We start from the raw sequence: 27,565 nt of genomic DNA on the forward strand, positions 1-27,565 counted from the left end.
TTCACTCCTTCACTAGGTGCTTAACCGCTTGAGGGAGGCTGGTGGGCGCTAAGCGCCTCCAGGCAGCACTGAGGAGACACCGAAACACCACAGCTGCCGTCGCCACAGGCTGATCCAAGTTTTATTGAGACAATGTACAAACAGGCCATGGAAACAACGGGTCTGATGCCCGGACCAGAAACGAAAAATGGAATACAAAAATAAAAAGGCACTAATCTGTTAAGAAAAGACACTCGATGTTCTAAGAATATAAGTCATTTAATACTGTTAATTTTATAGCACAAAATAAAACAAGCTATGATCCCCAAAAATAATTTTAAAAGCTTACACAGAAAATATTATTGCCTGAAGTTTATGATCTTTAAGTTACAGGTCAAGAGAGTTTTGTGGTGGTGTTGTCATTTTAAAACACACAGTGAAGACCGTCTAGAAGCAAGGCCACTGTTCCTCCTGCAGAGAACTGTCCTACTCCTTATCATATACAACTAGCAACCTGTCCACAATGACAGCAGTTACCAGGGACATAAGTCTCCGGTCTCAGAGGGTGGATGGAGTCTGAGGCAGAGCTCAGGGGTGTCCACAGAAAGCATTAGTCTTAGGTACTGTGTTAAAACAATCAAGAATTCACTCATTTTAAGAGGTTAATGAACATAATATTAAAGGATTAAATTATAAACACCTGGCACAAACACACATCATCCCTTTGCAAAAACTAAAATGTTCATGTTCCTCTGAGCAAACATCACAAGCACAGTGGCCGTCTGCCTTGGCCTGCCTTGTCTGTAAACAGCTGTTAAAGAGCGTTAGCACAGTGCCAGGGATCCGTGAGCTCCATGGAGGGAGTGGCGGTCCTTCCCTGCTCTCGGTTTCCCAGCCATGAGCACAGGAGGCGTTTCATCTGGGCAACCAAAGTCATCAAATGGCAGCCAGTAAACGTGCCCTCTTTGTTAACCGCGTCGTCAGGTGGTACCACACCATGCACGAATGACAAGGATGATGCCTGTGGTACTTCCCAGGATAAATAAGTTTTGAATCAAACCATCAATGCCCTTTAGCACATAATTTGTTCACTTTTCAAGTGAGTTAATTTAACACCAAAATATTTTCTTAAATGACACACAGTAGAGCCGAGCAAGTAGCAATGACGAGTAGTCCTAGAGCAGGAAACCAGCCCAGGATGAAAGGCAGCTCCTCTGGAAGGTTTGCATCACTTTCTGAAGCAGAGTCTCCCAACCACTGGGAGGCCCAGGCACGAAGCTTGGACAGGGGTGCTGTTTTGTGTATTTAGTGTGAAAAAGATTTCCCTGCCTGATTAAAAAACTAAAAAGGTTCCAAGTCAAAAGGGAACTACTTTTGGCACATACCTCAATAGTTCAGAACTCAAGGCTCATCTTATCTCAGACTCCACATCTCCTGGGCAGCCCTCCACATGTCCATGGGCTGAGGTGATGAGTAGACTTATTATGAAGCCAAATCTAGGTTTGTGGGCTGTTCTGATTCTGAAGTGCTCCATGGGGTGGGTCTTGCTATTGGTCAGTGGACATGGCTGAAAGGAAACCTTGCTTTCCAAAATGGCCATATACTTCTTATACTCTGAGCCAACTCCTGTCATCAAAAGGTGTCAAGCCCCTCGGTTAAATTTTGTTTCAAAAGCCTTAAGATTTGTGTCCTCTCTGAATGAGGCACATACTCACCTGCTGCTAGACACCCTCATTAGGTCCAGGGCCACTGGCTGCAAGGCAAGCACTGTTCCTAGGCAGAGTATGGCAATCCTGCCACCCATGTGCCCCTTGTGGGAGGGAGGTTGAGACTGAACTCAGAACAAGAGGCAACTGCAATGGACAGGGACCTCTAGGCTTAATTTTTCCACAGGAACACTCTAAAGATTTTATAAAATGGCAGTTGCCTGCCTGAAGAAACACTGATTTAAAGAGAAACTGAGAAACGGTTGTTCTGCCAGTTCTGTCACCAGAATATACTGCTCTAACCCTCAGAACCTAAGACCCTGGGGATGGGGCCATGGTCACAACAGATGCTCAGTAAATGACACAGTTACTCACTGGGTTGCTGCTACATTTCTAGGTCTCCTGTATTAATTCTGAGCTGAGGCCTATCTTCACCAGCATCCAGAAGAAAGCATGCATGAAGGTTCTGGAATTCTACTCTGCTACATGCACCACATGAGGGTACATTTGTGCCAGCTGGTTTGTATGAACAGGCTTCTTTCAGCTGACAGGGAAACTTGAACATCAAACTAGTAAATAGTTAATGGCCTTCCCTAGTCACTAAAATATTAGACATCAAATGCATGAACCAACTTCCAGACCTTGTATTTTCTTTGCCTGGAAGCATTGCAGGCACACAGCTTGTGGAACTGGTATCAGCAGTGCCATGTTTCTCTGGCAGCCTGATGAGCTTGGGCTGAAGCAGGGAGGAGTGGGCTTCAGTGAGTGGAATTTAAAGATTCATTAATGAATTCAATGATTCCATATATGAACCACCCCACTTTTTAAAGAAACAAGTCCTATCCTATACCTTAAAGGGGTACATTCACTGAAACATGGGACAGAAAACTTACCAAGTTGTTCCACCCTCTGCATCTGCTTCTGCCGCTGACAAACAAACAAATGAGCAAAGGCTTGTCCAAATCACCCCCCATATTCTGATGCTTCTGGGGACAGTGTAGTTCAAGAGGCCATGCACACAGCTTGGCACATCATGACTGATGATTTCTTGTTGTTGTTTGCTATATGGCAACTCAAGGTATTACTGGCAATTAAGACAGTAACAGCCTCTGCCTCAGGGTTGTTTTTTTCATATTCCTTTAGTTACAGCAGCTTCAGTTTAGAAGCTCAGAGGTACATGTTTTTCCTAGTAACATAAACAAAATCCAACCTGCTACTTAAAAACCTGTTCAGAACACACAAGCCTTAGTAAGTCTTCTGAAACCAAACCAAACGACAAAAAAAAAGAAAAGCCAGATTTAGGGAGTTCAGGACAGAATTCCCACTTCTTTAAGGTTCATTTGCTCCATTCTTCAAAGAAAAAACAAAATGGCAACTGCGCCACTGTTCTGCGGAACAGCAGCGTGCAATGGCCTTGAGCTTCTCTGATGAACACAACAGAATCAGTCATAAATACAAATGGGGCAGTGATGAGAAGACCCTTTCCTCCTCAAATTCTCTCCACTTGTCTGCTTCCACCAGTACTTCCAGTTTATTATCCAAAAGAACTCTAAAATCGGCTACTCTTTGACAATACAACTATGACACAGATGCTGAGGCAGCCACCAGGTGCATTTCAAATGTGCATGAGGGACCTCCAGTCTGCGGAAACTTGGCATCAGCAATGCAGTGTAACTTGCCTATGAGACAGAATGCCTTCCCACTTGAAAGGAGACTATGACAGGCAGAACAACGAAGCAGCAGGAAACAGGCGACAGCGATCACTCATTTTCATCTGGGTTTTGAGGGTCAATGATTTTGACATGCGTGAAGGGGAAAAGCCCTTTGCGCCCATTCACTTCGCCTTCCCACTGGCCATTTATATTCATCCTTGTGACTTTCACAATATCACCAACCTGTAAGGATGGAGAAAGAAGACAAAGTCAGTATTTTCTCTGAAATGTAAAGAAGGCTTTCTTTAAATCACACACACTTTCCTATCCAAAGGGTACATTTTTTAGGATTCACATGTTTTAGTAAATAGAGCTAAAATCAAGCAACACCAAAGACATAAGGTGCTGCCAACAGGCCTGGTGTGCTACTTCTCAGCTGGTGAGAACTTGCGCTAAGTGGAGCGGCTTCTCAGCATGAAAGCAGCCTTTTTTCCTACTAACTCTCCAACAGGATAGAAACGAACACTAGACTCTCTGAGAATGGTTAAAAATAGTGTATTAAAAAAAGCGATTCATAAAAATAGTGTATTAAAAAAACTCTGTCTCCACCCTAATTTACACGGGATGGAACTGCTGTCACCAATTCCTCACTCACCATGCCACCTCACGCGGGCACCAATACTCTTCCTGAATTGTCCATTCCCCGCCCCTGCAGGAATTTAAACCCGGCTCTGTTCATCTTCTTGGACCTACTTTAAACTGCAGAGTGGAGAAATCCTAACTATTGTCAGAGGACAGGCAGGGGAGGAAAGGAAGGAATTTTGTTTTGGAAGTGGTTTTCAAATTCTTTTGGAGACTCACAGAGCTCTAGGGAGGTGCTCTAAGAGTCCAAAAAATGTCTGATTGGGACTTCAATTTTTTAAACTTACCTATCACCACTTGCAACAAGATATATTCAGAAATAAGTTGGATGCCAGGGCAGGCAGAAGACCGCATCTGTCATTCATGTTATTTCCAATTTTTCTGCCCATAGTAACAGTCAACTATCCCCCAATTGCCTAAGGTGATTCTCATAAATCTCAACTTAACAAATACTTCTAAAAAACTTCACATCTGATATATAGTGGGGTTCCACTCAATATTTCATTTGGGAAAAAGGGGACTTCTGCTAAAGCTACTGGTCTAGCAAGCTGATTGCTGGCCTAGAGTGAACAAGTACATCTGAACCAACAAGGCAGCATTAGGAGTCCACCACACACAGCTCTGGGCCAAGTAGGTGCTGTCACAGTGTGAAGGCAGCCCACCCTTCCATAGCTGGAGGGTCCCCGACCTCAGCACGGACCCCTATGACGGTTATGGTGAGGGTAGTTCCCTCCCCCGCCTTCCTTTCCCTCACCCAGTGTTGGGGGGTGCTCTGCCCCTGCCTAACCCTGCAGAATCATGACTTGTGTCTGAACTGAACACCGTAAGTCCATTAAAAAAATTAACTACAAACGTATGACATAATAACCAAAGTTATTTAACACACAAATTAAAATCAGGCCTAGTGACTAGAGAGAATCCAGGCAGGAGGAGCCACTGGGGTGCTATGGACTTAGGCCCGATTTCCCTGAACACTCTGCACTGTGCCTACTCTAGACCCTTGACCTTTTTGAGCCTTTCAGTGCAGGAATCTGCTGTGTTGAGTTCGGAGTACAATGAGGCCACCGAGATGAGGATCTTCACTGTTTGGCCTTCCTCTCCAACATGATCTTATTCTTTCCTTATTTCCTTTTCACCTAAGAAAATGGATTGCCTGTCTATTTTTAAAACATTTAAACAGGAAAGAAATGAAGACTCATGGTTAAAAAACTATCATTCCAAATTAACTTCTAGTTGTTAATAATTACAAACACAGAACATACAATATAATTGATGTATTAAAATACACAAAGAGGCAAGAACAAGAGGGTGTGTGGCTATATACGTTGGGTAGGGAAGACTCAGTGAGGAAAGGGGAGGGGAATTGGGCGAGCTAACAGCCAGGTGAACTCTGTGCTGAATGAAAGGACAATGTCCCAACGGCACCTGGGCAGCCTGTAGGCAGGCCTGCACTCAGAGCCAAATCTAACTCTGACAAAAAGAAAAAGGCTAAGCAAGAATGAGTTAAAACTGAAAAGAAACAAAGCTACAGTTTTGGGCTGATTTCTGCTGCTGGGACCAAAGGCTTGTCCCCAAATGTGAAACATTTGCCCCACTCATTTGATGTCCTACAAAAAATACTTTAGAATTTTGTCTTTTTAATCTATGCCTTCTCCATCTTTAACTGGATTCCAGACATCCTGAGAGCCTACATTTTGCCTGAAGTTTGTAACTTTGTCTGCCTTTGCTGCTGTCTGATACACGTGGTAGAGAAGAAAGTCTCACCTTCCCAAAAGGCTGGCTTAGGCAGGCACTCTCCCACATCCTGGGTTGAGTCATCCCTCTGGCCTGGGGGGCTAGGAACATGCTATGACCTCCTGCTGATGCCCTACCTCCAGATCCCCCAGCCTCTCACTATCTGGCTCCGAAGAGCCCAGACATCCTGCCCTGATGACCTCCTTTCATCTACGTCACCTTAGTCCCATCAGCCCTCCCAACCACCCTACCACACTCTGGTCACTGCTCTCTTGTTTCCCCAAGGAACCCTGATGGCCCCAGTCTAGTTCTCTCCCTCTGACATTCCATGGCAACCCAAGTAGGAGACTTCACCTGCCTTGCTCTTCTTTTTTGCGGTATTCTGTGAAATAACCCTGCCAGGTAGGTACTTCCCATTTGGCAGTTGTGGAAAGCAAGGTTCTGTGAGGTCAGGAGGTCAGGTGCCTTGTTCTGCAGGATTCTACCTGGCTTGCTAAGGAGGCTTCATTCTCTGCTCCTCTATAGTCACTTCCTCGTGCCTACCACTCACCCCAACACCACACAGCACTCTCTCAAGGAGGGAGCTGGCTTTGCTCATTTTGCACTCCATGTCACAGGTCTCTTGCAAGCTACTTTCTGGAGAAGTCTGCAGAATCAAGGAAAAGAGAGAAAACTATAAGCCACTGTCCCCCACATGCTGGGGATAAATGGCTGAGCAAAGGAGCAAGATTCTGAAGGATACAAGTGACAGGCACAAGGGCCTAAAGACAGCAGCAGACAGACCTTTTAAAAACATGAATAGCATTGGGTCACTGCTTTGCCTTTTAAGCAGACACCCAACAACTTTTCTCTGCACAAGAGCAACATCCACAAACTCCCATCTTCAAGGCTCTGCCTGACTTGGCCCCTGACCCTTCCCATCTCTGACCTATTTCATGCCTCCCTGACCCTTACCTCCAATCACACAGTTCCTTTCAATTTCTCAAACTTGCCAAGTTCTTTCCCAGATATGGACTATACGACAGACTCAAGGACATGATGTGATGGAAATGCAAATATACACTGTACATCTTAAGGTGCTAACAATCACACTGCACGCTATTACCCAGAACTGCCAAGCTGGTCCTAAGAAACTCTGGACCTCTGCTCTTCTTTCACAGTTGAAGAAACATAAGCAACACTGACCAAAATCACCTGAAGGATAACCTAAGCCACCTTATAAAGCTGTGCACGCAGACCATGAGAGCAGGAAGGACCTCCACACAGTAGCCACTGTCCATGGGTTGTTATTCTGCTCAGAGCTCTGGGCTAGGTTCTAGATCGTGTACTTAGGATACATAGAGACACAACTCAAATATTAGACATACCTAAAACTAAGATATACAATTTCAGGGCATAAGCAACCCTGTCTGCTTAGAACAGGTATACAGGGCACAGTGTGGTGTTCATGCTATCTATCAACTTTGGAGCAGGACCGGACTGACATCCTGGTTCTGCCATTTTTAGTGGCTACATAACCACTTGGACCAAGCTGTCTAAGTCTCCATTTCTGACTTTCAAAGGTTCTTGCCATAATTAAAGGAAGTTCTATAAGGAACTGTTAACCAGAACACCCAGCTATGTAAAGGCAGCTGTTACCTGATGAGTGGAGATTCTGGACAGAACCTGGACCCCAGTCCCACACTCTTGCTCCTGGCTGGTCACTGCCCCCTGGAAGTACTCTGGGAAGAACTGGAATCAGCATGGAACAGCACTGCATTAAAGTGGGTTTTCAACCTTTTAGTAACAAGGGTCCTCTCAAAACTGATGAGGGGATGGGAAGGGTGCCATATTAGAATGACAGATGAGGAGCAGGCCTGAAAACTGAGGGCCTAATAACCTGCTGTGATGGGTACTAAGCAGCAGGGGAAAACAATGGGAAGAAGGAAGGAAGGTGAGCCAAGCACTGAAACTGCCAACGACATCCAAACCTCATTCCTTCCAGTTAAACTTGAGGTCTGACAGTCTTCACAGGACACCATTCTACCGAATCCATTTAGTAAGATCTACTGTACATTTATTACATGGAAAATGAGCAGCTCAGTTCCTATCCTCAAGGAACCTGTCTTCATTGTGGGACAGACAAAAAATAAGTCACTACGCAGACATGGCAGATGCTCAATGAGTGTTAGGTAATAAAAACAATATAAAAAGCAGCAAATAGCAGAAAAACAGTATTGAGTCAATGCTGGCTTGTCCAAAGAGGCTGGCTTGCCCAGCCAGCAAGGAGCTATTTCTTTGACTGAGAGAACCTTGACCAGCAGAGCCAAGTCAAGATTCAGCCTAAGAAAAGAGAATGGCTGGGAGAATCTGATGGCCACTTGACCACTAATGTCTCATCCTGGGCCTTGCAAGAGCCCTCACATGTCAAAACATTAACATTTCCCTCCTCATGCTTTTTTTTACTTTAGTCCAAGACTCTTTACACGAAGAACAAGCCCTGGAACACCAACACAAAAAAGAGGCCCTGGCTATGTTATACTGCCTGCTGCCCACAGTGACAGGCCTGGCTGTGGACCAGCTTCTTCCATGGTGCTACTGAATAGCACGTGGACTCAGATCCTAAAAGCGGTCAGTAGCTTTGCAGCCATCGTGCAGCTCCTCTTGTCACTCCCAGTTCTGTACAGTGCCTTTCCTTTGGTTTTATGGCAGATGGACTGAGCCCAAGGCAGTACTCACTTCGGAGGACAGATTAATCTTTAAGTGATTGGGTGTCAACTCAGTTCTAGGAGCATTCTAAGCCTGGAATATGTGGCTGACCCTACCTATCAGGAGATCAAGGGGGAGACACAGACCTTATGCACCATCTTTACTGTCACCCTATGACAACCCTTATCATCATCACAATCATTATCTTATGTGGCATTCATACAATTGCCACAATACTATCTTTGTGCTTGGCTGCACTTGGCACTTGGGTGGTGGATATATTAACTGTTTAAATGAAGCACACACAGTAGGACACGAGTCAGCCCCACTCTGTGTGTCTAATGAGGGCAATGTATGGGGAAGGCAAGAGTCAAATGGCAAGAGGATAGTTCCTGATGCTGGCAAGCTTCTGATAGCTCTACTTGTCCAGCATGTGAACAGAAGAGCTCTGGAATAACTGCCTGACTTCTGGCACCTGATTCACAGCAGTCAAAGCCCCGGAGAGCCCAAGCACTGGCTGTCACAGCAGCTTTTTTGCTTCCCTAGTCAGTCTCCATTCCTCACACTGGTATGTTGAGATTGTACTGTTAGGTTACATAAAAATGGGTCACACTAGAACCAGAGTTCTAACTTGGGTGACATGAATGGGTCTCAGATATCAAAGGATATCCTGAAAATATATGCAGAATTTTATGTCAATGCATTAATGTATGCTGTTTTTCAGGAGAATGATTCCACAGCTTTCACCAGATTCCCAAAGGGGTCCATAACCCAAGAGAGATATAAACCCATGTTCTACAATCACCAGGCAGGCAGTTTTCATCCTATTATCTGTCGCTTTCATTAATTTACTCAAATATTGAATATCTATCTATGTGCTAAGCCCTGGAAGGATACAACAGAGTACAAAGCACAGACAAATGGCCCTGCCCTCATGGAGCTGCCCAGACCTTTTCACCTGTTTTAATACCTGCCCTTGTGTTCTCTGTGCACCTGTTCTTGAATCAAAGCTGCTGGAGCTGGATAGGCTCCAGAGGGCCAGGACCCTCCCTGTGATGTGCTCTGAGAGGGAGTCAGGGAGCCTCATGCACTACCACCTAAACCGTATGCTATTTGCTGGACTTTAATAAAGTACTGAAGACCTAGTCTCTTCCTTGAATTTCCCATTATTGCAGGCCACTAAATTGTACACCAAATTTGTACACCAAAAATTTGTACACCAAAATTTACAAAACATTACTAAAAAGAAAGACCTAAATGGAAAGACATCCTGGGTCCAGGGATAGGAAGAGACAGTATTTATCAAGATGTCAACACTACTCAAAGTGATTTATTTACAAATCCAATACAATTCCCATCAAAGTTCTAACCATTTTTTGGCAGAAATGAAAAAGCAGATCTTCAAATTCACAGAGAATTGCTTGGCACCCCAAATAGCAAAAACAATACTGAAAAAGAACAAAGTTGGAAAACTTGTACTTTCTGACTTCAAAACTGCTACACAAAGCTATAGTAACAGAAACAGCGGGTGTGTGAGATGTGGCATACATACAGAAATACAGACCAATGGAAAAGAACCGAGAGTTCGAGAATATATAAAGAACTCCTAAAACTCAACAACAAAAAAGAAAACTAAAAAATAGGCAAAGGATTTGAACATTTCCCAAAGATATAAAAACGGCCAAGAAGCACATCATTAATAATTATGGAAATGCAAATCAAAATTTTAAAAGTGGAAAATAACCAGTGTTGGCAAGGATGTGGAGACTTGTAAACCTCGTGCATTGCTAGTAGGATTATAAAACGGTGTAGCCACTGTGGAAAGCAGTTTGGCTGTCCTCAAATTTAAAGAGTTACCGCATGACTCAGCAATTCCACTGTTAGGCATATGCCCAAAAGAGGCAAACAGGTATTCAGGCAATTGTACATGAATGTTTACAACACTCTTCTCAATAACCAAGAGGTAGAACTAACTCTGATGTCCATACCTAATGAATGGATAAACAAAATGTGGTATACATTCACACAATGGAATATTATTTGGCCGTAGAAGAATCAAGATATATGCTACAACATGCATGAACCTTAAACCATTATGTTAAGTAAGCCAGACCCAAAGGACAAATATTGTATGATTCCATTTACATGAAGCACCTAGAATAGGCAAATTCATACAGAAAGAAGGTAGATTAGAGGTTGCTGGGGTCTCAGGAGAGGATGAATGAGGAGTTACTACATAATGATTACAGAGTTTCTGTTTGAAGTTATGAAAACGTTTTGGAAATAGATAGTAGTGATGGCTACACAACATTGTGAATATAATCCCACTGAATTGTACACTTAAAAATGGGAATTCTTGGAGACTGACGAAAATTAGGCTTGGGGTGGATTAATGAGTGTGCATTGAGTATTGACCCCCCTATACAGAAATTTATTGTGGTTAACAACTATTTGATCAATAAATATGAGAGATGCCCTCACAATATATATATATATAAACACACTTCCAATTGTAAAATAAATAAGTAACCGGGATGTAATGTATAGCATAAGGAATATAGTCAAAATAAAAATAAAAAAAAAAAAAAAAAGGGAATTCTGTTACACATATTTTTTTAAATTAAGGTATCATTGATATACACTCTTATGAAGGTTACAGATACTTTTAAAAAGCAATGACTATAACATGCCAAAGACCAAGTCATACACTTTAAATTAAGGGTAAATTGTATGATATGTGAGTATCTCAATAAAGCTGTTAAAATAAAAAACAAAAACTACTTTGGGCTGGTCCTAGCTCTGCTATTGCACCACCAGGACTCATCAAATTAGTTCTAGGTGCATAAAATGGGACTGGCGCCACCTACCCCTTAGGGCGGCTGTGTGGATTAACTAAAATACTCTCTTTGAAGCCCTTAGCTGATGGTTCTTCTCACTCAACAGCTATTACCACATACAGAAAACTGAGGTAGGCATAGTGCTCAGACAAGGGACAGGCCTTGCCTGAACCTCACTAGGGCCTCAGTTTCTTGGTATTTTCACCCAGTTTACATATTAAGGAAGAGGAACAAAAATCTTTTAATAATAATATTCTCTAGTTCACAACCCAAAGAGAATATGCTATGCTACAAGATGTTATTAAAAATCTAAGAACTTTGTAAAATTCTAAAGGACTTTCTAAAGATTCCTACTTTTGATCAAGTACTGTAATTAAGGAAGAAAAGCACTTTTGGTACAGAACTGGAGTAAACCAAATTCCTAAAACTAGATGCTATTAAGGACAACTGAAGGACAGCAGTGAGTGTGGGGAGGAGCTTGTCAGTCCCGATGAAAAGTCCCGAGATTCTTACCTGAGAAGGTGAATACAAGCTCATGTACATCTTGTGGGCCTTGGTGAGAAGGGGAATCAAGGCTGCCAAGTGACAGGAAGTGAGACAGAGAGGCCCCATTACATTTGCAGGCTATGACCCTGTATGGATCTCTAGAACTGAGTCAGATGCTTGATGACAAACGTACAGACCTGACATCACTGTGGGTATAAACTACAAGTCATACAGCCAGAGGAACTCATAGATGATTTCAGAGAGGTAAAAAAATACACTTAGAATTACTGAAACCTTGATTTGCTTTGTGGACAACCTCCTATCTATAACTAGAAGGGATGAAGAAACTCCTAATGTGAAAATTTAATTGTAACCAACAAAACCAACTGGTTAAAGTAGAAACTTGAGAATTCCAAGTCAGTCAGTGAAGGAAGTGGTACCATGGGCCTTAGGTAGACTTAAAAGACTCTGAGACCAGATGTAATCCAATGACCAGGGATTTCAAAAGAGGGAGACGACAACGCAAGAAATTTACACAACACAATCACAGATATGACCCCAGTGGGAGTGAAGAGTAAGTACCTTGGGAATGCTGGTGAGCTCAAAGAAGTTTTGAGTGTCATAAAAAGAAAATGCACCAAAGATGAAAATATGTCCTTATTCTGATAAGGACAGATATCTAAGTATTGGCCAAACATACTGGCAAGAAGGAATGAGTCCAACACTGGTCACCTGCCAGAGAATTACATCACAGCACTGGCATACCTATGAAGGGTCAAGTATCTTGTTTTTTGTTACAGCAGTGATAATGGCAAATATATAAAATGTAAAAGGTGAGCTTGAAATCAAATCAGAACAAAATTTTGGATGCAATCAGCAAACAGATGGTTTACAGGAATGATAAAGGAAATAGGGTAGTTGGAAGGCAGCAGGAGCTTGATCAGGAACAAGTCAAGCAGACCAAACTCACTGTCTTTTTTTAGATATGTGACAGATCAGGAGAGGCTGAAGAGCAGGACTTGAGCATAAAGATCTGGATTGCACTTTTGTGAAATCTGCAGTTAACCTGAAACTGAGGCAGTAATCAATGTTAGATGACATAATCAGGATTTTAGAAGATTTAGAGAACTGTACAGATGGTATAAGACAGAAACTGAACTCCGAACTCCTGTAACAATGCCTGCCACATAATAAGCACGCAATAAACCTTTGCTGAAGGAGTGAATGTTTCTGGAGCTATCTAAGTTGAGACTGGTGGACCAATGGACTTAGATACTGTAGAAAGCTAAAAGCATTAGGAAGGCAGTTCGACTAAATGATCTAAGTATCACTGTAACTTGCCTTGCTTCTTGATTTATCTCAAGTCCTTCCAAATCACTTTAAGCCTCACTTGCAATATGAGAAACAGTTCTTCCTCCACAGTATCTTTGATTCCCAAAGACCCCTTCCCTCATGTCACCAACTGTTTTCTTAACACACATCACAAGGGAATTTTCTACTTCAGCTCCATTTCAGACACCTGGATACATACAGCAAATACTCACAGATGTATGCCCAGAATTAAGGACAGTTCTGAAGGTGCTAAGAAATCTCTTCCCTTTCTTTTCTAATCAGGAAAGTATAGTGGAATACAAGTGTTTGAGAATGATTATTATTATAGGGAGACTCAAGCATTTGCTCTAAAGTATTTAAAAATCAATAAATAAAAAGGTAAATCACCCACAAACTTCAGAAACTCCAGTTATGAGAAATTGAGTATTTCATGCCTCAATGTAGTGAACACAAGAACACTGTCAATCTCTTCAGCTTAGCCCTTTGGTGATACAGCAACAGCCCACTTCCTCTGCTTTGTCTTTTGCCACTTTGCCCTCTGCCCACCAGATCCCCAGCATTCTCACCAACCTGCAGCTACTCAGTGGTGTTAGTCTTGTTCATACAAGTTCTTTTCTCTGCCAGGAATGCCTTTCCTCAGTTAACTTCTATTCATCTTTCAAAACTCAGTTCAAGGGACACCTCCTCCAAGAAGCTTCCCAGACCACTCCCATGTCCTACCCCTACCCCCACTCTTTCCTCTGTTATTAGAGCACTTACCACACTGCTGGTTTCTGTCCCTATTCTTTCGCTAAGCTCCTGGGTGGCAAGACCCTACAAGATATCCCTCCCGGGTTGGCTTCATGAATGGATGACTAATGAGCAAACTCACATCAACTCTCAGAACCAGGGTGCCTTGTAGGATCAAAGGATTTAAGTAACTTGCCTAAGAGCACACCAGGAAAACTGGGCTTGAATGCCCTAACCATAGTGCTTCTCCACTGGGTCAGAGAACATACTTCACAACAGGAATTTTATGACAATAGCATCTTTGCTCTAAACACTTTCTTCTGGTCAATGATCTACTTTTGAAAGGGCTACATTGCTTCCTTCAATCTGAGAATGTTCTTGCAGGGTGTGACCTGCCTCCCGTGAACTATTCCAGCCCTACTACACCAAAGGCATGGGAGAGCTCTGCCGTTTTCAAGGAGGGGGGCTATCTACTGCGATTCACCTTACACAGGTACCAAGTGTCCCCCTTCAAATAAAATCCCAAGGGTCAATGCAACTCTTTAAAAGAGGTGAACAAGAAGGGAAAATGACTAACAGACCTGTTTTAAAATATCTCTTTATTTGTAGGAATATTCTTTTGAAAATCAAGTTATATGGGGAAAAAAAAGGAAAAAAGAACCTTGTGAAATACTTTAAGAAATAAAGTTCATCCAAGCCACCATCATTCCCTATAATACTATCAAGGGGAATAACAAAGCTTCAATTATTGGCACATTTTGTCCTACTTGTCTCACCTTCCTCATTTTAATTTTAATACTTTTCTGGGTAACCTAATTTTAACAGTCCCAAGAGAGTTGTTTTAGCAAAATCAGACAGGCAACACTAAGTTTTGAAGCTAACATAATTCACGGAACTATTTACTTATGCCATAGCCATAAGTCTCATTTAAATATACAAAAATGGGAAATACCATTAAGTGGAATTTGGCACAGGTGTATTTCTTGGGTCCTACTTACACTGGTCTCAGTGACACACCAAAGCCTTTGATGACACTTACATGGCTGGGTTAGTGTCATGAGGTGGCTCAGGTGTGGAGACCTCTCTCTGGGGTCTGAGACTAGCAGAGCTGCATAATGGGAAAGTATAGGTTTCCTTAAAATATCCATCATTGATCATTAATTTTGAGTCAAAACAACTCTCTGAATTCTAACCCCCTACTCAATATGATCAGATGACAGACATGAGAATGACTCAAAAGGCTGAAACTGGATGGAATTTAGAGCCCAGACTATCCCAAATTATTTTAAGGTGTGGACAGGCTAGTGGTATGTACCTGTACAGGGGCAGGTCTGTGTAGGATGAGAAAGCTGGATGGCCTACTCAGCCAGGCCTCTGTGTAGGCTGCTTCCTCTGGTTTCTTTCCTGTTCTTCCACTGAGAAGCATATAAAGCACCTGGGTCTCCCCAGACCCTGACCCCTGCCACAAGCCTCAGATGCTCACCCTTTCCTTACAGCCAATGTGAGAGGAAGAAGTACCACAGACTCTGAAACAAACCTTCAGATATATTTCATTCAGGTATTATTCCTGGTCCAGAGAAAACGAGAATAACCAATGAGAAAATACACACAAAACCAATTATAGCTAGCTTTTATCTGAAGGCAGACTGTTTTGTGGATTAAGTTTTGCTTTTATGAAACAACAGGCTCCATTACTTCATCCTTCTGCTATGTACCTGGACTGTCTCCCAACCCTGCCCTACTTTGACCTTGGGGTGAACATACAGAGAACAATCACTAACTTAATCTCAGTTTCTCTAAAATACATACAATTTGCTAATACTAAGAAATCATAGTATTGTAACTGTAATCATATTATGTTACTCATTTACCCTACAATTTGTGGTTCACAAAGCATTTTCACAAATTATCAATGAATGAAAGAACTGGGATTTTTGGCACCAAATCCCATGTTCTGATACAATTAGTACTTAGGGCCTACCTCACTTGTTATTTTATACCTCAGTAAAAAAAATAACAACACAAACAATATATGGGACTGTTCGTTTAAAAATATACTTAAGTTTTTTTTCCTTTTTGGTAATTAAAGGAGTATCCTCATAAAATATATACACACACACACACACACACATATATATATATATATATATACACTCAATTTTTCAGATCCTTCTGTTCTTTCCCCAGGTCCACTATGGGGTCTGTCATCACATATGGTCACTCTGGGTTTATCAAATGTCTCACCGAACTTCTACCTTCTCTTAACCCCAACAACAGGCTTATCAACAGTGGCCTTCAGGACTTCTCTGTATTTCAGCAAGCCATAACGTGCTAAAGCTTTGGGAGTCTTTTTCTTAAAGGTAACTAATATCTAGTTAGAAGAACATCACTTGGTGATTAAAGTGTTCAAGTTCTATTTTATGCTATTATAATTTATAAAATCTTTAATAAGGTCTGAAATATTTAAAAATTACTCCTGTCTAGATGAAGAGGAATTCTAAGACATTTCATATTTTCAACTAATCATCGTGTAACAAGTATGAAACTGTAGAAGTCTTTTAGGTCATGAGTCTTAACCATCACCTTTCTTTATTGGAAAGAAAACCAACTATTGCAGGATGAAATCTATAAGGGTTTTGGGGTTAGAAAAAAGAGCAAATAGCTGGGAACTTGGAGAAACAAGGAGTAGGAAAGGACAAAAGAGTCATGTGGAACATGCACAGTGCTTTCCAAAATCACCCAGTTCTCTTATCCCTTATTCCTGAATATAACCTTCAACAAGCAGTCATTACTTTGCAGAAACGAAACTGAAACTAAAAATGAAAACCAAATGTTAAAGGCCCCCAAAACCAGCCTTAGTAGATTTTACCTCTAATGCCAAGGCCGTCTTGTCATACGCACAGGGTACTCTTTTCTGGATTGCTTTCGCAAAGACAGGTCCATTCTGTGTGGATGGCAAAGGGTTGATTGCTGCCCCAGGAGTACTGGAAACTGCAGGTAGAGGAGTTGTGGTCTGAGGTTGAGCATATGCATGAGCAGGTTCTGGGATCCCGTAACTGTTGGAATTCCTATTTCCATGCTTTCCGTGTGGTGAGGATCTCACAAGCTTTTCAACATAAGGGACGGGAATCATCCCAACCCGACCATCCTTGTTCCGGGCACTCCACCACTGTTCTTCAGGCTTCTCTATTATCACCAGGATCTCACCCTTTTTAAAGGGCAGGTCTTCAGCATCATTCCCAGGAAAATCATAGAGAGTCCGTACATATTCTAGATTTTCTTCTGCTGCAGGCAGGTTGGGTGTTGATACAGATCCCATTGGTGGGCTTGGATACCTTAAGAAAGAAAGAAAATTAAGAGAAAAATCTTACTCTATATCAATGTTTGCCAAACTTTTAAATAAACCATTCTCCTCTATAATGAATTGATTCCCTCAATATATTCTCAGTAGTTAAGAAGATTCTGTCACACTGTTGTGTGTTCTATAGCTTGTTCTGCAATGGAAGTTAGTATCCTGAATGTCTTTTTAAATTACATGTCAAGTGCATACACACACAGACAGCCCGTCTCTGTTTTATAGGAACCTTTTGTTTACACATAGAGATATACCTCTCTGAATTTAAGTTCAGTAGCTGCCTTCCTTAGGACCCTGTCACAATCACCCACTCTCTTCCTCCCACTCCTAATCTGTGTGGCATGCACCTGGCATACTTCCATGGGCATCTAGAGAAAATGACAACGGCCTGTCTCTTTGTCCCTCAAAATACTAAAAACCAAAGAAGGGTTTATACACTTGCCAAATTAAAAACAAACAAACAAACCCATATTGCACCTCATACAGGAATCATCATCTGAGCATCAAAATGAAAATGTGGGAAGTTTTCACTGCAAAACTCACAGGCAAGAGCTCTCATCTAAGCATCAGTCTACAGACACCAGCAGCCCCTTTTGCCTGCTCAGATTCACTGGGTACATGTCAAGTGCCCTGGAGAATGCACCCACACACACCCCTACTCTCCAGTAACACTCCCATCTATAATGCCCTTTGTGCCAAAGTAGTACAGAGGTCTTCCACCTAAGACATGCTCTGGAAAGTTGCAACACACCATGTTTTGGAAAAAAATATTTTACAATTGCTTTTTTCCTCCCCTAACTTTTCTGAAGCCCCCAATTGCCACGAGAATAACAAACCCTGGGCTTTATCCAGAGTCTGCATTGCCTGCAGTATCATCACCAGAGCTCAGTTCTGTAACAGCCCTGAGGGAGTAGGATATAGGATATGCCTGAACATAACCATGGTTGACGGTTTCCCATTTGTTTTTTTTTGCAGAACATTATGTTTACTAGGCTCCCCCCTTCACCAAGCCCCCCCCACAATCCCCATTACAGCCACTGTCCATTCCCATTTGTTTTATCTTCTATTAGCTCATGGCCACTCTTTCTTTCCCCCAATTAATGATCTAGAAAGTTATTTCACATAATGCAATCTCTTATGTTGAAGCATTTGGATTAAAAATTAGTTTTCCTGTAAAAAAATGTTCATATATTATAATATTCGGGGGAAAATAAAGGAAAGCAAAAGAGAAAAAAAAAAATCCCATAGCCACAATTTTCCTTCCCATTTTCCACTCCTCCATAGCCAAGTTTATGGTTTTCTTAAAGAATCTTGGGTGTGCCTGTGGCGGTTTTGCTGCCTGCTATTACCACAGGCGTTTCCCCACATCACTGGTCTCTGTGATCACTTCAATGCAAGGTAACATTTCCTTCCCTGAGCCCGCTGCAATGACGCACCGCTGTGTTTTCATTTTTCTTTCCCCCTTAGTATCACAAACTCTTTTGGGCATATGTTCCCTATATTAGATATTTTGGTAAAAGCCTAGATTCCCAGATTAAAGAACATGAACATTTTCACAGCCCTTGGTATATACTGCCACACTAACATAATTTGGCAAAGCTTACATCTTTAATGTAAATGACTAGCTTCACAGTAGTCAGAATAACAGGGTGATTAAGAGCTTGATTTAAAACCTCAGAGACCTTATTAACATGGTAACTAAGGAGCAAATTGCTTAATATCAGTACATCTAATAAGCAATAGCTGTAGTAGGAGGAGTAGGCACTGTTTGCAGTCTTTTTTACAGACATTACATTATTTAACCCTCACACTAATCCTGTGCAGTACATGCTGTTATTATTCCCATTTTATAGATGAGGAAGCCAACGCAGAGCTAGATTTGAATTCCGGCAGTCTGGTTTTAGAGTTCTCACTCATAACCTCTAAGCTGGTCAGCCTCAGGAATAAATCCTGCATCTTTCTGATGTGTGAGAATTAATGTCAAATTGTGTACGAAACATTCACGAGTTCCTGATCAGTACTGAGCAAACAATTAGCTCCCCACTCCCTTTAGGGTACACCCCTGTTCCTATTTCAAAGGCTACAGAGATTCTGCAAAAAGTTTGGACTGTACTACTTAAATCGCAGATACTTTACTAAGAGCACACCAGTTTCATCTCAGACCCCAGGGTATTTTATTGTTTTATATAGTTAAAAGTTAAAAGCAGTTCTCCAACAGATTGTGAGGACACTACTGCAGCTTCAGCAGGGACTGACAGTAATGAAATCTACTTACCCAGGTATCTACTGGCCTTACTATATACTAAGAACTTAAATTAAAACCAAGTTCCTGCTCTTGAAAGACTGCCAATTTAGTAGGGGCAGAGACTGAAAGGCAAATAAGAACTCAAAGTGTAATTAACAGGTTTCTTGACAGCAGTTGATAGGGTCAAGGAACACTCGGAGTAATTTCTGTGAAGGGTCAGAACAAGCAAGGAAACCACACAAAAAACTGAAGGCTTGACCCTTTGAAGCTGAAAAATGTCGTTGAAGACAGGCTTACAAATTTTCGTTCTGCATCAGAAAAAGATTAAAGGCCAAAGGTTCAGGCTCTCCCTTCCCCAACCTTCCCACAGCTCCTGGGGCACACTGCTGTTCCCACAAACACAGATTGGGAGCTTTGCTGGTGAGGCCCTCTAGAGGCTGGCAAACTTTTCTATAAGGCTGTTACATGTTTGAGGCTGAGAACTACATAAAGGCCTTTGTCCTATTTTTTTTTTTTATCCAACCCTTCAAAAATTAAATAACCATGCTCAGCTGCAGTACACTACATAAGAACTGTTATTCTGGCGTAGGGATCCACAAACTGTAGCCTGTGGGCAATTCGGCTTACTGCATGGTTTTGTAAATAAAGTTTTATTAGAACACAACCAAGCCCATTCTCTTGTGCATTGTCTATGACTGCTTTTGTGCTATAAGGGCATAGTTGATTAAGTTGTGATGGAGACTACATGGCCCACAAAACTTAAAATATTTACTATCTGGCCTTTAGTGAGAGTTTGAATTTGCTGATTCCTGGTCTAGATTACTGGGTTAAAGGAGGCAGAGAGTGCTTTTCAACTTTCAACACTGCTCTGGTGAGGGGTGTGTATACAAATCTGATAAAGATGGAAGACAGCTTATACTTTCTCCACCACTATATTGCTATAGTGACCCCGAGGTTCATTTCCTGATTCAGTACTTGCCTAGATAACCCTAAATTTAACATCAAATAAATCTCCCAGTTACATTTCCAACATAAATTCAGTCTTCCACCCCATATTCTCAAACTTTTGTATTCATCAAAATCCCTGCAAATTACATTAGTTCCGCTGTAGAGACGAAATTATGGTGATGCCAGGTCAGGTATCTTGCCCTTTCTATTAGGCCCTACTGTCCAAAGAAATATGTACTATAAAATCGGAACAATTTATTGTTTCTCAATCATCTCAGTTTGTTTCTTGATCAAGAATGTAAATAGCAGCCATCAGCTCCCCTTTAAAGTTTACATAAGAAGAGTTTTCCAAGCCCATTCAAACACACTAGACCCATGCCTCTCCCTCTCTTGTGCCTATGGTCCACAGCACTTTGAGTAGCAAGGCCCTCGATGACTAACTGGTAACTGGCTTTTCTTATCTAATGAAAATGAAACTCCCTCTTCTTGGTTAAAAGCATTCTCAGCTTCATTTATAAATCCATAGATAAAACATTTTCTTTAAACTTGACTGTTAATACCTTCTAAGTGCAAAATCTTATTCATGTTAAAAAAGCAATACAATAACTTCTGGGGGGAGAGAGTTCTTAAGGTACTGGTAATGTTCTAGTTTTTTAAAGAGGGTATATGGATATTGAAGATTTTTCTTATTACATACAAGTACACACATAATATACATGTACATACTCTCTCTTGTATGTATGAAATGTTCCACAATAAAAAGTTGGAAAACAAAACAAAATACATGGTAAAAGAATCAATTTCCAGAAGATTGGCTAAGGTAGAAACTGCCTTTTTTTTAAAAACACTCAGTGGCATTTAATACTGAGGACTCCTTTCCATCTCTGGGCATTCCCACCATCACTAGTGGCTCTCCTAGGCCTGTGGCTCCCTCTCCACTCCCTTCCACAGGTCCTCTTCCTCTGCTCATTTTGGGGATTCCATCCCAGCTAAGACCCCCAAATCTATTTAGCCTCCAACTCTTCTCAATAACAAACCCACCAGATTTTTAAATCTAGCTTCCAGCAAGCATTAAAAAAAAAAAGAAAAAAGATTCTCCCTGTTGAAAACAATCATCCCCCTCACCCTGATCACTTTGTCTTCTATTCTCTCAAGACATCATCCAATCATCCCTCAAGCACATACCCTCTTCCCTCACCTACCTGCAATTGCTCAGCAAAGGCTGCCAGTTTCTACTTTATATTCCCAAAGCATTTGATTTCAGCTCAGCTTCTCACAATCCCTTCTCCTCTAAGTCTTTAATTGGTCCCACACTCCAGATTCTCACCCTACCCAGTTCCACACTACAGCCATTTCTATAAAGTAAAACTGACCATGGCAATTCTCTTCTTAAAAACTTCAGACAGCTTCCACTGTTAACTTAGCATTATTCTTCCTCCCTAGCTCACTGCCCATCACTCCCATTATTACCATTCTATGCCTTTCCGAGCCAACCCTGCCACTCTCTGTTCTACCTCTTGCACTTGTTCTCATCCTTCAAGAATCAGCTGAAAGAGTACCTACTCTTTCTAGCCTTTCCTGGTCCCTTATTGATTATTCTTGCTTTTAAGCTTTTTAATTTGTTCAATATACTGAGCTTCTCAAAAGGCTAGAATCATGGTTTACTCCCATTACATGCCTTGAGTGTAGAGCACTGGGCTTTGGTGGAGAGTAGCCTCAATATATTGAAATTCTTGCTAATAAAATTTAAATGCTTAAGACACAGGGTAGCCTTTCCCATTCCCATTCCTGTTTCTATCCTTCTTTTCCTTCTGAAAACACAAAAGCTTTGGCACTCCAATTCTCTAACCCTGGTTTAATTCTGTTACATAGACAAGGAAACCGGTGCGCCACCTGGTTTGCCATCTGAGCCTTTCACCTCACCACTGTCCCACTGGAGCTCTCAGCCATCATTCCAGACTAGTTGCCACATGCCTGGTGGCCCCACCTTATTTGTTATGATCTCAGCTCAACCTAACCTCTAGGATAATCTGAACTCCCACTAATAAGTACAGATCCTTTTTACTTATCAGAACTAAGACATTTTAGCCTGAAGGAACCTTAGAAATAATCCAGTCCAGCTGTTCAGATCAAAAGGAAGATTCTTTCTTATGTAAAAATTTCTCTGGATTTGAGTCTTTAACAAGAGACAAGTCACAAATCAAATGGCTACCAGTACTTTACTTGCCATAAAAACACAACATTGAACTGGACGAGCTTTCATTCCCAGCATAAATGATCTTGTATCTCATCTGAATCAAATTTAAATGACTTAAACTACTGGTAAGAAGAAACTCATTCTCAGTGTCAAATTCTGTGCTAATCAAAATTACTGGTAATGCTTCTCCCCTACTTCTAATTATGAAAGTCCAGATTTGAGGTCCCTGAATTATTTAGAGCAGGGGATGTGGAAGGTGGTGTGACCATGCTGCCTGTGGTATCCTCTGGTCCATGCAGGGCCTGGCTTCGCCTCACAGGTGTGAGGGTGCTCTGGGTGCTCAGGTTAGCTGGGCATCCTTTTTTTGGTTCTCCCACAGCTACTTTACCCTGTCAGGTAGCATGGAAATGGCCTTTTAAAAAACCTCAGTAACCAGTATGCTCCTCAAGAGCATAAGGGACTGTTGATTAAATGTTAGTTCCGTATTATCAGGTTACCGTACTACATGCAATGGACAATGTCCACTGAGTAAAAAAAAAAATCGAGATTTTTCTCTAAGGCCAATTTGCCCCAGTTTAAAAATTTTTACATCTCATGATATCCCCCCTAGCCTTCATGTAAGCTAGAACTGGGGAATTTTATAAGCAAAGCAAGCTACACAAAACCCCCATTTCTAAACCATCGGAAAATGTATTTTGTATCTAAACAACCCACTCAGAAAGTTCTGAAACATTCTATTGTCAAACTGGAAATAGCCTCTATTAAATTAAAACAACAACAACCAGTAATTACCTGGACACTAATCATAACCTAATAAACAAACTCTTAAAAAAGTTTATACTCAAAATGGAGGCGAAAAACACCACAGGATTTATCAAATGATGTGTAATATAAAAATTACACCCGTATGCAGAAAGAGAATCCTTCAGGGTAATTCAAAAGTCAATAAAAAACCTATCTGACATGTTGTTTTGGGGGGATTATATTGAAAATTAACTACAGAAATACCACAAATAAAAAAAGCAATTAATAAGATAAACATACAGGGCACAAAGTTATAAATATACCAAGTCATCTTTGTTTCTTTCTCTTCCCTCAATTGTCCCTTTCCATCAGCAACATCAATCTTATCTCCAAAATAGGAACTCCACCCAGCTCTGTCTCTGTCTCTATGACCTATGATGGATGTCATCAGTCACCATCATTTTGCACCTGGATTACAGTAATAGCTCCAGGTCATGGCCCTGTCTCAAACTCCTTCCATGGCACCCACTGCACTTTAAATAAAATCCAATTTCCTTGACCATTCTATCTCCAAACTCCTTTTTTATGACCCTCCACCACACAGCCAACACACTGGCTCTTTCTCACCTTACTTTGTCTAATGTCTAAGTTCTTTTTTATTCTTGAACGACTCTGCATCTCCTCTTAGCCCAAGCCTTCTTCCCTCCCCTAGGTAGTTTCATGCTTTCTGTGACCACTCTAGGTCAGAGGTAGGTCCCTTCTATTACATAATCTCAGCTTAGATTTCCTTCACAACACTTATTTTGTTTTATTCCTTCTTCTACTTCCTAGTCTGTCTCATCCTCTAAAATGTAAGTCCCATGATGGATAAAACATGTCTGTCACCCAGCCTTCCCAGAACCTATTGGTGGGATATAATTCTATGGTAAATATTTGAATAAAAATACAAAATTAAAATAAAAAGATTAGACTAGAATAACAAGCACCGATTCTTAATTCTGAGAAAGTCATACAGATGCGCTTTCGCTAAGCAAAACAACAAAATGAACTATTAGCCAAGGGGCATGAAACTGCCTTTAAGAGCTCAGTTTTAATGCCTAAAAAACGAAATCACTTATTCTATTTAGGACAGGAAGAAGCATTGAGCTGATTTTTGCATTTGGTCGAAGCTGTACTAGCCGATAGTTTTCCACCAAGACTAAAAAACACATCAAAACGAATCTGTGAATTTCAGGCTTGGGAGAGGCAACCCAAAGTTCAATATAACAAAATCCAGTCAGGGTCTAATTCAACTCGCACTGTGACTGTGCACTGACTGCCCTCCAACATACGAGGGAAAATGGAAAACTAAATTATAGCAACATGCCTGGGGCGGGGAGCAGAGAGAAAGAAAACCCATTAAAGCTGAAGGTGAGGGGGAGGGTCAGGGAAAGGCCCTATTATTTACCAGGAACCTGGAACAGCAGGTAGGATTTCATAGGTGAGGAGCGGGGTGGGGTTAGGCTGTAAAGAGCCAAGTCTGAGCAAAGGTACAAAGGTGTGAGTAGGAGCATAGGGATGGCTGCCAGGGAATGAGTGAGTGGCCTAGTGGGGATCCACTACAGGAAAGACAAGGAATCAAAGACACAGTTACGTGTGCTACCTGGGAAGACCCGTGTGCGGAAAATTTGGAGCTGTTTTTATTGATAGTGGGAAGCCACTGCAGCAGATTTCCTTTTCTCTTTCTAGAATGGGATCAGCCATTTACTCAACACTTTTTGAAACAGCTGTATTATAGTACCAGTCACCTCAAAATAAACACAACGCTTTGTACATACAAGCTTAGGGGATGCCTGAAATTAACGATATAATTCAACTTCTCAAGTCAGGGAAGTAATTTACTTAAACATATTATAAACTTCATTACGGTAGGTTCTAGATACTCCCCAACCCCTTATTCTGTGCTCAGAGTTGCCTCCAATTACAAGCATCTTCAGGGACTTGGAGATTCACCAATAAGATTCTTGGTGTCTAGGTCTTTGCTACATAGTATCTGATTTATAATCACTTTCTTCCAGTTTTTAAAGTCCATTTAGTTCAGTAGTTAATCTTATAGTCTTACTGTCGTGGCTTTGTTTCTTTATCTCTATTCCACAGAAGCAACACTCAGGCATCCAGTGGGTGCTCCTTAATTATAATAGCTTTTAATGGTTAAAGTCCAGAGTAATATTTTGTCAGCAAATCTAAAGACAGAAACACTCATTCCGAAAAAATCTGTATTAGCACTCTGTCCTTTTAAAACAGACGCTGAACAAATTGAACAGTGAAATAACTTTTATTTTTAAAATTCTAGGGAATTTCTTCAGCTCAGACTTGGCATAATTAAAATAAAAGAAACCTCTGATAAAAAATTTAGGCAAATTAAAGCAAATAAACGAAATAATGTATCTTACTTGAAAAAAGGATATCTGATGCTCACGGTCACTTTGTGTTCGTAACTTTAAAAATGATACTAAATCATTAGGTTTACTACAAAAAATACATCTGACACCGAACTAGGATAGAATTAAGATGTGTCATTCAAAAATTTCCCTTAACAAACATTTTAGCCTTATTCTTCCATGGAAGATTTCTAGCCTATTCAGCCTGCGGGAAAACTATAAAATAAAAACTCATATAAATGTCCTCACAGACGCCAATGCATCTTCTTTTAAAATTTTTTGTAATTGACGAATTACAAAATAGGTGTCTATCTTACTTCAAAATTGGCAACCAGGTATCAATATACAGTTCTGATATTTCACAATCTTTTTGTTTCGAAAAGCTAAAGCATTTGTTTGTCGATTGTTCTAAAGGCTGCAGTCCAGAAGTTCTTAACCTGGAGTTCAGAGATCTGCTGGGAGTCCAAGAACCTTGAATGGTGTGCACACTTGTGTGTACGTGCATTTTTGAGGGGAGGATGCCACGGCTGTCCTCGGATTCTCAAACAGCCCGTGGTCCATAAGGGGTTTGAAAACAACAAAACCTTGCTTTGGTAATGATAACCAAACAGAAGAACGTGACGCAAGGCAAAAGGCATACATTTAACTGTGCAGCCGCCGTTAACACGGTTTGAAATGCATCCCCTCATCCAGTGACCCAGATCCCGACACTGCCCTTTCGCCTGGAATGCATTCTAGAAAACAACTTGGTTCAGAATGGGGAGAACCGGGTTCAATCTCTGCGCCCTCCTCCCCACCGCCCACGTTTCGATGGACCCCCAGCGAATCGGCCGGGCCGTTCGCGACCCTCCTCCGCGGGGGCGGGGGGCGCTCGCGTACCTGGGCGCGGGCTCGATGAGGGTGGTGGTGTCCAGGTAGTGGATCTTGTAGAACTCCAGCAGGGCCGGCAGGTGGTCAAACTCCTGGTCTCCGATTTTAAAACGGCGGTTGGGCAGCGAGTTGATGATGTAGTGGGAGACACGCGAGTTCTCGGACACGGACAGCACATAGTCCCCCGGGCAGGTGGAGGAGTCGCGGACCAGGAACACGCCGTGGCGCTGGCCCTGGAGCCGGCTCTGCGCCTCCTGGCGAGACACGGGCCCCATGTACCAGGCGGAGCGGTCTGAGGAGTCGAACCTGGCGGAGGACATGGTGTCGGGCCGCAGCTCTGTGGCGGGTGGGGCGGCGGCTCTCCTTGCCCGCTCCGGACACCTCAGCCCGACGGACGGCTCTGGGGCCGAGGAAGGGCCTCTCGGCACGCCCCGAGGCGCTCTCACAGAGCCGAGCCGGCACCTTCCCCTCAGCTCCGGGCCCGCAGCATCCTCCTCCACCGCCGCCCGACTGCTCCGGGGCCGCCTCACGCGGGGAGCCGGCCCGGGAAATGAAGGGCAGAGCCCGGGGTCGGGGCCGGCAAAGTCGCGCCGCAGCGGAGGCCGCCGAGGGTTTCAGAGCTGCCCGGCGTACCGGGGCTGCCTGCAGTCACTCTTGGCCTAGACCGCGCCGACTCCGCTCCCCCACGGTTCTGCACGAACCCAGCCGCCACGCGAAGTACCGGACTCCAAGGAGCGTCGCGCCTCCCGGGCGGTTTGGCCCAGCCCGTTCCCAAGAGCCACAGCAACAAAATGGCGGACGCGGGAGAAGCGGCCGGCCACCTCCCCCTTCGCTCAGCGCGCTCCGTTTGCGCACGCGCGGGCTCCGGCTCCCAGCTGCCGCGGGGACCCTCCCTGTGACGTCGCATGGAGCGGCCAATCAGGAGCGCGGCCGTGACGGCCTGGGCGTGCGGCGCTCGCTGCAGCTCCCGCGTTCCGGGAGGAGGTGGAGCAGGCGACGGT

At 42.5% G+C, this 27,565-nt stretch overlaps 2 protein-coding genes across 2 annotated transcripts in view; both read right to left on the reverse strand.

Annotated features, from left to right (window-relative positions):
* The window catches only part of LOC130680727 (RIMS-binding protein 3C-like), a 245,384-nt gene that overhangs the window by 21,705 nt on the left and 196,114 nt on the right, over positions 1 to 27,565 (reverse strand). The gene's annotated exons all lie outside the window — the stretch shown is intronic.
* Positions 95 to 27,385, reverse strand: CRKL (CRK like proto-oncogene, adaptor protein). Its single transcript, XM_057491972.1, has 3 exons — positions 26,574 to 27,385; positions 16,655 to 17,120; positions 95 to 3,580 (listed from the first exon to the last, which is right to left on the reverse strand). Exons 1-3 carry the CDS (start codon positions 26,882 to 26,884, stop codon positions 3,446 to 3,448), a joined length of 912 nt encoding a protein of 303 aa, XP_057347955.1. The 5' UTR covers positions 26,885 to 27,385; the 3' UTR covers positions 95 to 3,445.

The sequence above is a fragment of the Manis pentadactyla genome, chromosome 14, assembly GCF_030020395.1.
Source record: "Manis pentadactyla isolate mManPen7 chromosome 14, mManPen7.hap1, whole genome shotgun sequence".
In the NCBI taxonomy this organism is placed as follows: Eukaryota; Metazoa; Chordata; class Mammalia; order Pholidota; family Manidae; genus Manis; species Manis pentadactyla.